Genomic DNA, 10,368 nt, shown 5'->3' with positions numbered 1-10,368 from the left:
TCAGTGAGGGGTGGTGGATAGCGGCAGTACAGATTGGTTGCGCGCAGTGGCAGTACAGAGTGGTACATGGCAGCGGCACGGCAGCAGCAGCACAGTGCTGGTTAATAGAGTATGCCAGCTAGTAGAATGCCAGAAAACAGGGATTTTACTGTAAACCTCCTCCATTTTCCCTGCGATTCAAGGCATGTAGAAGATTTAGTCTTTATCTAAAAAACAGGCTAAAGACTGGATCACCATTATACAAATTTTGGTGAATTTATATGGGAGTGTTCTAGCACTGGCAAATCCCAATTCATGAAGAAGTTACTCTGCTCTGAAACAGAGTGCACCAAAGTCTGATTTTTAACATTTTCTGAACTTAAGGAATGAGTGATGAGATCACTGGGAGAACCTCCTGTCTGAATTCAAATGCTGGACCTTATCCAAGGAAGCTGAACACTAAGGGGGATCTAAATGGAGACAGCACTCCTTAGGAAGTCCCTTAGGAAGAATATTACCTCCTGCAAGAGTTCATCCAAATAGAATTTGCAAGAAGCAGAATGAGGTTCCAAGGCTTGGGCTTTATAATCTCATGGGTACTGCCCTAGCATTTAATACTTGTTTCTATGTAAAACCTTCCTTTTGTCAATAAAATGATATGCTAGGGACTTTTGCTTAGACTGCATCACATAGTAACATCAAGGAGCTCAAGGCTGCCTTCACTTTTCTACCTTGGTAAATACACTATGGACTTAACCCAACAAATTACTTTCCATTTGTCAACTTCTTTTGAGAATCCGGAAGCAACAATAATTTTATCCAAAATGACCATATTGAAGCAATCTGGTCCTGAATGAAGAACTGCAGAAGCAGAACTCCTCTGCAAGAAGTCCAGTCAACTTGATCAGGGTCCAGGGCCAGAGCCTCTTTAGCTAGAAGGGAATAAAAGGAGTAGATGCTGCTCTTTCCTTCTTGCATTCTGCATACTCCTGGATAGTTATTTGGAAAACATATAGTAGAGGCAGCACCCAGCTTTGCAAGGAGTCATTCTTAAAATCATATTCCAAGTCTTCATACAGTGAGAAACTACACGGCATTTTGGATACTTCATAACTGCTGTTGCTAGACAGACAAAAAAGTCAAACATTCATTGTAAACTAGTTTGGATACTCTGTGTAATCAGCCTCTACTATGGACGATAAGGAGATAGGAAACTGCTTTGCTGAAAATGGATGAAGTTGATCACATTTTTGTGAATTTAATCCCAGTTGGTGGCCTGACCATTTTCCTGCAACAAATAACTTTGATAACTCAGAATGCTGCTTCCTAAAATACAAATGGTAAAATACACATGCTATGGAAAAATCAAAGTAAAAACTCAGACACCAGTATACCAAATGTACTTACAACCACTACCACAGAAAGTAGTAAAAAATAAGCCACAAATGTTCTTGCCCCCTGCCCTGATAATAGCAATGCTTAGTCCTACTTCTAAGCAACACCTAACTACTTGTTACTATTTGTTATGTAACTCTCAAGATATCACTTTAAATGCTTTGCAGAATAAGTTAACTCACCTCACAGCACTGAAGTCAATAGCTTCACTATGCAGCAACATTTTTAACTGAATTACTTGCTGCCTGATCAGATTCTGTCCACCATTAGTCTGGGAGGGCATTACCACAAAATAGGTGATCGTATTATGTCTATGCCACAGTCCACAGCCTCACAGCCAAATAAGCTATCAAGACATTTGGACAGAGCTATTGTTTATTCCCAACCAGCTGAACCCAAGTACATCACTGTTGAACAAAAAACACTTTAGTTTGCGAAGCTATCCGAGTTGCCTAGTCTCCTTTTGTTTAAGAAAGCAGAACACTACTAGTTAGAGCAGACCTCCCTCAGAGCAATGGGACAGAAAGGGGGGAAAAAAATATCGTTTTGATTTTCAGGGGCACCATTTATAACCACAGCTTTTTAGAATAGCTAGTTATAAAGATCAGTAAACTGTACAATTGTTGGAATATATGTTTAATTAAAACAACAGGGTTTTATTTTATACCTAGGACCATATCTCTTTGAAAATAGGGATTTATATACACAAATAATTAACTCTAATAGTGTATTATAAAGTTTTCTTATGGAGGTCACTTCCAGCCCTACTTTCCTATGATTCTGTAATCTACTACCTTGTGTTTAAAATTTTAATGTTAGCACACCAAATATACTTACTTCTTTGTTAACCAAGCCATTAGGAGTAATAGAATTTGCTACAGCAACTAATATTTAACAAGAAAGCAGCAATCTTATCTTCCCAAGCTTGCACTTAACACTAAAGCAACAAATGTAAGTACAGTTGCCAGTTCTAAGCAATTGGGAAGTTCAGAGTTGGAAAAGTTACAGAACAGCTGGGGAATGGCAAGTCGCATTTGAACAGGCTGCTATGCGATCCAAAATAATGGCCTGTGTTCATACAAAACACAATGGGAGCAACAGCCAAATGCAGATCTAGCGCATGCACTACAGCTGCTCCTTTCTTCAAACAGAGTGCAGCAAGTGGATACAAAGGAGCTCACATTCACAAAATATGGCTTCCATCCTAAAAGGAGCATCTTGATTACCAAAAGACACCCCACCTTCCAACAGAACTCAAAAAAAAGGTAAAAAGTTAACCACCATGACAGCTATTGCCTTGAGGTCACCAAAACCATTCCAAATCACTGCTTGCTTTCCACCAAAAACAGCCAAACCATGTTTTGTTCACCTCTGGTGTATTGTTTAGCTTGCCTTCAGTATTCTCTTATAACAGTAGCGCTTGAGGAGGCACGAATTAAGAGAGCCAAATACCTGTAAACTTTCAGTTTTGGATAAACAGTGCCCAAGGCAAGAGTTACCTACTTTAAAAGAGAGCGTGCCCACACTCATACATCTTGGCATCCTACCTAGAAGATGGGTTTTGGGGAGCCCATTTTACTTGGCCTGTAGATGTGAAAACACAGATTTGTGCACTAAACAAGTGAGGCAGGCTCATGAGCTTAAACCTCAGACAGAAGGACGTGATAACTCACTAGTTGTTACATAATCACTGACCGTATACTGAAAGAAATGCTTGGCTGTTTCATGTATAACAATTTCCAAACAGTGAACTTAAATATGGACTTCCAAAAGTTTTGTTTCCCCAGTTCTGACTCAATCTTCCTACTCCCAGTCTTCAAGTATTAGAAGGATCTTATCAACATTACCTTGTTTGCTGACTGACCACTGTTTCACACTATAAGGGACACACACCTCTTCCAACTGTGCTAGATACCAAGACCTGGTCTAAAAAATCAGTGATTGATGACTTTTTTAAACTCAAGGGCCCCCTCAGAAAATGCTAAGTCTTAGCTTATGCTTGATTTTTTTTTTCTTTGGTAGTAAAAAAAAAGAAAGCAATTCTTCAGTTACAAAGAAATCAGAAAGACTACAACAGGTTGGAATGTTTCTGACTATGGATTCTTATTTAAAATCTTTGGGTTTAATTTTGTGAATGACAGCACCCTGGTTGAGAATGACTGATCTAGGTAATGGAACTTCTCTCTTCTTCCTCATCTCTCTAATGTGGAGACATGGCTGCAACAGCTTTCCTTCTGCCCAAACTTATTTATAAATAGCTCACTTGTAGAACCATGTTTTATTTTTAAATTGTAAGCATATAAAAGAAAGTTAGGCTGGAGCAACAGAAGCAGAAAAGATTAAAACTAAAAAAAAAAAGTCTTATTTGACTAGCTTAGTAACAAGAAAGTTTGAAACACCTTATACGTTGTTCTCACTAAAGATATTAAATACATGGGAAAGCCTACTTGAAACAGGGAATATATTTCTAAGCACACCTGAACAACAAAATTCCACATTTCAACAAGCCAGCTTTAAATTTTGAATATAGAATTCCCCTTCTGATGCTAGCTTATGAATGAAGTTATCTTTTTCAAGACCCAAAGGCATATTTTACTGCTGTTTATAAATTAGGCAAAATTAAAATTGTATTTCCATATGAAATCTCTATATGGATTGAATAACCACTCAGTACAAGTGAGATCAAAATCCTAAAAGTAAAGAAAAGAAAAAAAACCAAAACCACACCACTCTATTGGCCAAAATATATTGAAAGAAATAAAAATAGACTATAATCCTCAAAAGTTAACTGAAAAAGAATGGCAGAATTTACTGCATGCAAACACCACAAAGAAAATTTATTTTAAAAATACCAAATTAGCATATGTATGATTTTTAACTTTAGTCTATGCCATAAATATGGGGCATTTTGCCAACAAAGTATACCAGTAAAGGACTCTTACAATGGATCAGGGGTGGGCAAAACACAGCCTGCAGGCCAGATCTGGCCCATGGAGCAATTTTGCCTGGCCCATGGCAAGCCCCTTGGCCCTACCAGGTGGTACACCCTCATCCCATACCAAACCGCAGCTCGTCCGAGGATGCCTGCGCAGCGGCAGCAGCCTCCAGCCCCACTGGCTTGGTGCGGGGCATAGCAGTGCAGAGCAGAGTGCTGTGGGGGCAACAGCAGGAGCCCTGGCAAGGGCACTGTGTCCAGGGCCAGGGCTGGTCTCCTTGGATGCAATGCATGACTGGGAAGGAAGCTGCATCCGGGACCAGGTTCCAGAGAGGTGGCATGTGGCTGGGACCAGAGTTGTGTCCAGGGCCAGGGGCTGGTCTCCATGGAAACCAGCCCCTAGGGACCCAGCCCCAGCACCTTCACCAAGGCTCCCAACACTTCCCCCACACTCATCCACTTCATGCCACTAGACCCCATGCCAAGCTGGCAGGGCTGGGGGCTGCCACTGCCATGCAGGCATCCCAGGATGAACTGCAGGCTGGCATGGGATGGGGGTGCCCCAGCTTCATCCTGGCCACTGCTTCCAAGTGCATGGCAGGGCACAGAGTCACCACTGAGTCCACTCCCCTCCCTCCCCTGCCTGCAGGCTACACACCCCCGGGCCAGGGGTGGGGACAGGCAAAGGGAGGGAGGCTAAATTCCCCCCTGCCCCTCCTCAGCCTCCTCTTCAGGGCTTGCAGCGTTCCTCTCCCCCTCATGGGTGCTGTGGCCTCCCGCAGCATCCAGCTCTGCCCCAGTCCCACATTGTCACCACTTCAAGATCCGAGCCCCAGACACAGCTCCATGGGTAGGGAGCTGCATGGGTAGGGTGCGCAGGTAGACAGGGAGCTGCATCCAGGGCCAGGGCTGGGATTGAGGGGAGGTGACAGCATGGGGCCAGGGCAGGGCAGAACTGAAATCCACTCCCTGCATGCACCTGCCCGTGGAACCTGCACCCATCGTAGGGGCTTGCAGGCAGCAGATCACAGCTCTGCCCCGTGATCACCACCCAGTGACCCCACCCTGTTATCCCAGCCTCACCCACCCGTCCCACTCCCGAACACTGCTGCCCCCATCCCACATAGGAAGTTTTGGCAAGTTGATACACAGCGGGGGGTGCTGATCCAGCTCAAGACAACTCACCAAAATAGCCTATGTGTCCCAGAGGCCCATATAATTGGCCACCCCGGTAGAGATAAAGCTATACCAGCAGAGCTGTATATCGTACTAGTATAGTACAACCAACAAAACAAGCTGCCATGGTAAAAGCTCAGCTTTTCCTATGGAATTGCCTCTACCCTGCAGCTTCTGCTGGTACGGCTGTGTTGCTCAGGGTTCTACATTTTTCACTTCCTGGACTGGACAGCTGCATCTAGACATTACTAGCACAAATAAAGCATTAGAAGGTGTTCAAAACGTTGAACAAAATGTGGTATTCCAACCTTCTCCAAATTCTACCTGCAATTACTCCGATATCTATCGGATAATCAAATTAAGCCCAAAAAAAAAAACAGGGGGTTTTAATAGAAAAAATAACCCTGAAGTTCAGAGCAATTCCAGAAATGTCTTAATTATAAACACAGCATGAAAGATAGCAAAGAGACATCAAAAGCAGTTTTAACAGAATCCACAGAAACAAATAACGCAAGATGCAAATAGCCTCTTTCCTGTGTAATTTAAAACAAGCATGTATAAACAGATTCCACCTACTGATTATCAGGTGGTTAGTAATGTTTCACTTAGGACTTTAAAAATGGAGTTTCCTGGTAGTCTTGTTTATCTCCCTGCCTTCCTCCAAAGTGAATGAGGTATTTGCCCTAAAATTCAAATCTTGGCTATCCCTGATATTTAGCAACACAAGCTTATTTGAGATTCATTCTCTGACTATGAAAAGAACAAATCCATGTATTGTATTACCTCATTTTCATTTTTAAAAGACCACCAACTGAAACTTCACATGAAGAAATACGTCTCAATGAGTATTTAGCACATGACCTCAAATTCAACCCTTTCACAGCATTTCTATAATAGTTATCAGCTACAGAGGAAGTCAGAGTCTCTCTTAGGAGTTTTCTTTTAATTTGACTTATGACTTATTGCAAGAGCACATAGATAGGGTTACTGCTAAATTATTAGGCCTGTCTCTACTAAAATTTACTATGCCAAGAACAAGAGATCTCCCACCATGCTTGTAGGATGGGCCACAAATGGATTATACATATAATCAAACACTGTTCAGGTCAGGCCTGCTTTAAGACTAAATACCTGCTCGGTCTGAATTGTTTCAGTGCCAGCATAAACTACATCAAACCAGTTTACACGTCTCCCACAGTACACCAGTGGTGGCCTTTTGAAATGTCCCAAACTCCAAGAATCTGCTGCTTCTGGGACCCATGCCAGGAATTATGGGATAGGTAGCCGCAAAGGGTTAGTTTAGATCAGGGCGCTAGGGTTTTTGTGGAGAAAAACTGCAACAATTCAGAATGAGTCAGCATGGTCAGCACTGACACAGAACCATCTGTGCTTGAACTAGTATGCACTCACCACTTCAGTTAGGAACTGTTACATTTTCTAGTGAAATGATGCTGAAAAAGATGCCTCTAGGGAAGCAAGGCATGCTAGTTACAACCTGGCAGACTCAGCATGAATTGACACTCGCATGCAGACAGGACTCTCATTCATAACTATATTGCTAAAAACCAGGGCGTATAAAAGTCAACATATTTTTTTTAATTAAAAAACAAAAAACAAAACCCCCAGATCCTTTTAGATTTTGATGACGTAATCATTTTTTGTTAAGATGCTTTTAAGAAAAAAAAATCTTAAATTAAAATTTATAGGCATTAAAACTCAAAGATATCATCATGGAACAGCGATTATAACTTCTACTTCTATACTATTTCAGACAATATGTTCATGTAACCTTTATAAAAGTTCTCTAAAAATAGGTCTCAAGAAGCCATGGACTATATTAGGGGCCCAATCTTATGGGGTTCCCAGAGACTGGTAAAGATAGATAAGTAAAGATTAAAGAAAACCACTCTACCCAGCCGGACTCAGTGCTCAATCTAAAAAATCCCATTAAACATCTCTGTAAGGCTTAGTTTCGGTTCCCATACTGTAGATTGGTGTCTCCAGAGATAACATCGTTGTTAACAGCAATATATGGAGATGAAAGATAACAGACCTGATTACCTACCCATCAGGCCTCTTGTCTCTCTGCAAGTTACCTATACACAGAATCAAGCCCTTACCTCTCTCACAGTGCAACATTTCAAGAAGTTAAATGAATAGAGGACCGCTAGGGGTGGAGTAGATCTGGGCAAGGAGAAGGAGTCTTGAGATAAACACAAGAAAGGAGGGGCACCAGAAACAAAAGAGAAACATTTTGAGCAGAACTTTTTTGAAATTGAAAACTAATTCCATAACAACCACTTTGCAGCAGCTGCTCTGAAGAAAGCAGGAGGAACCAAACTAACTCTGCCAGAAGACGTGCGATGAAACTCAGTAGTGGACTGTTTTGCGTGATATATTGAGAACTGGCTTAATCTGATGACAATTTGTGAACAAAATCTTGACAAAATAGATGGACTTGTCATAGCCAAAGTTCTCAGAACTGGGCTAAAGAGACATGTAGAATGTATGCTGACTACCCTGAAGCCTATTTCCATAGCCTTGAACAATGGTTATATCAAACAACAAGAATGCACTTTTTGTAGAAAACAATGATTAAATTGAGATTTCCTGACCAATGATTTAAATCATGATTTAAGTCAACTGGATTTAACAATCAAATCCACCCTGCTAAAAACATGCCCAAGACATTTCCCATGGCAGCTTCACCTCATTTCCTGGGGAATACAACCATTTTAGTCTAGCCTACATCACAAAAGACAACCATAGTACAGGGGTGGGCAAAATGAGGCCCACAAGCTGGATGTGGCCCGCCAGGCCATTCTATCTGGCCCGCGGAGCCCCTAAAAAATTTAGAAAAGTAATATTTATCTGCCCCCAGCCGCCTGTCATGCAGCCCTCGATGGCTTGCCAAAACTCAGTAAGCAGCCCTCCGCCTGCAATAATTGCCCATCCCTGCCATAGCATCAGAGCCAGATTAAGGAAAAGGCAGTAGACACCCATTCTAGAATCCCAGCTCCCACATGCCTACAATTACTTCAGCATTTCATCGTTCATGTTTTAAAGAGTAAATTTCTAGTTGTCATGATTGCAAAAAGCAGTGTTGAGTGTAAATGACGCAACACTGTCTGTCAGAGCCTAAAGCAACATCTGAAAGGAGTAAAACTACTTCACTGCATCTCAGCAGGGTGTCAGCTGGGTCTGGAAGCAGCAAAAGAACCTGCAAAGATCATTAAACTTGTCCTAAATGTGGCTGAAGAAAGCAGAGGCCTAGCTCCTCTCTCCATTACAGCAGATACTTCAGCACCCCTCATGCCAATCCTGCCTTTTGTTGCTCTCCAGAAAGATGCACCTGCTACTAAAGAGGTGCCTCATGTCACTCCTGCTGCCTTTGTGCGAAGAGCTGTTGACACCAGCTACTACCAAAATTTGGGTGGAAGGCAAAACAGTTTGCTCTCTGGTGGAGCATACATCAGGCTCTGAATCACCTCCCATCCCTAGTTTAAAAACTGGAGATCCTTACAAGGTTAATACTAAACCGTCACGCCCGTGATATACAGGGAACATCCGGGCAACAGAATTTTACGCTATATAGACAAAAGTGGTTTTTACTTTCTATTCTACAAATACTGAAAGAAAAAGTTTGTCAGCATTTAGTAAAACTCAGCTAAGTTTTGTTTTTAACAACTACTGCTTGTTATAACAGTGAAATGCAGTCTCACTTAATACAAGGTACTTCCTCCACATGCGTATTTTGAACACCTGTGAATCATCCCTCCAAGAACTACAACTAAACCCGTACAAGAACATTGCCCTTCAGTACCAGAGATATCATCGGAGGCGACTCAGCTCAGATGACACTAACAGCTGCCTGAGCCCTGACAACGTGCAGAATAAATGGCAATTTCTCAACTTGTTTGCTTTCTAGATTCCCCTCCAACGCCCTCTGCTAAGCTATAAACCCAAACGCAGGCAGACTGCCGCGAGACCCTCTCAAAGGTCTCCTAAGAATCACAATCCACAACTGCGCTCACAAAATAAGAAGCATTGTTTGCAAAGCTGTCATTAAACAGTCAGCTGTAGTACTAGGTCTCCATGCTTCAGGCAAGAACCCGCTCCGATTTACAAGCTCTGTAACACACTGTAGGCAACAGTCTTTTTTCAGCTTCCCTCCCTGCCCTTACTTGCCTGGACCCTATATTCCCTTTTACTCACGCTCCTGACTGCAAAACACACACACACAAAACCCAGCTGCCACAGGAAGGGACAGACACAACCCTGCAGCTGGCTTCTTACGGAAAGAGGCAACTCAGGCACCTCACCTGCTCGTTTTTTGGGCTGTGGGCCAAACGCACCACTGACATGTATCGGCAAGTAGATATCGTGCCGATCCTTTCAAACTTCTGGCACTTCCAGCTCCGCCACAATTAGACACTCGCCCATCCGCACCGACGCTGCGGACACAGGCGAGGGACAAGCGACACTTCCACCGAGTCCTCCCGACTCTCTCGCACACCCGCACCTCCTGCCCGCGGCGCAGAGGGACACGCGACACTCCCCCGAGACCGCCCAGCTCTGCCAACCCCGCCGAGCAGCCAGGCAAGAGCCCTCCGCCGCTCTCCCCCCTGCGGCAGCAGCATGTCAGGACACGCGGCGGCGGCCCCAGGGCAGCGAAAAGGATCAGTATCCTGAGGACATAAACCCGGGCAATGAGGGGCTCAGACCTAGGTCGGCCTCGCCCGGTGCCAGCGCGGATGCTGGGGGGCAGAGCAGGGTCCTTCCCTCGCTGGCAGCCTCCAGCATTTCAGGTCCATCTCGGCAACGTAACGACCTGCCGGTGCACGGCGAGGAGAGGGACCCGGTCAGCCGGCGGGGGGCCCTTC

The 10,368-nt window shown here is 43.6% G+C and overlaps 1 protein-coding gene across 13 annotated transcripts in view; it reads right to left on the bottom strand.

The window, feature by feature from the left end:
• Positions 1-10,362, bottom strand: part of LOC102368693 (supervillin) — a 169,780-nt gene extending 159,418 nt beyond the window's left edge. For 10 of the 13 annotated variants that reach the window (XM_025204409.1, XM_025204404.1, XM_025204407.1 and 7 more), the window contains exon 1: positions 10,210-10,362. In XM_025204409.1, the coding sequence (XP_025060194.1) occupies positions 10,210-10,288 (79 nt within the window). In that variant the 5' untranslated portion in view covers positions 10,289-10,362. Of the gene's footprint in view, positions 1-9,807; positions 9,988-10,209 lie in introns of those variants that run through there. The other 3 variants (XM_025204415.1, XM_025204411.1, XM_025204412.1) reach the window with 2 other exon arrangements.
• Positions 10,363-10,368: the final 6 nt, after the last annotated feature.

The sequence above is a fragment of the Alligator sinensis genome, unplaced genomic scaffold (assembly GCF_000455745.1).
Source record: "Alligator sinensis unplaced genomic scaffold, ASM45574v1 scaffold309_1, whole genome shotgun sequence".
In the NCBI taxonomy this organism is placed as follows: domain Eukaryota; kingdom Metazoa; phylum Chordata; order Crocodylia; family Alligatoridae; genus Alligator; species Alligator sinensis.
Note: the sequence above shows the minus strand (reverse complement) of the source record. Positions and strands in the feature narration are given on the sequence as shown.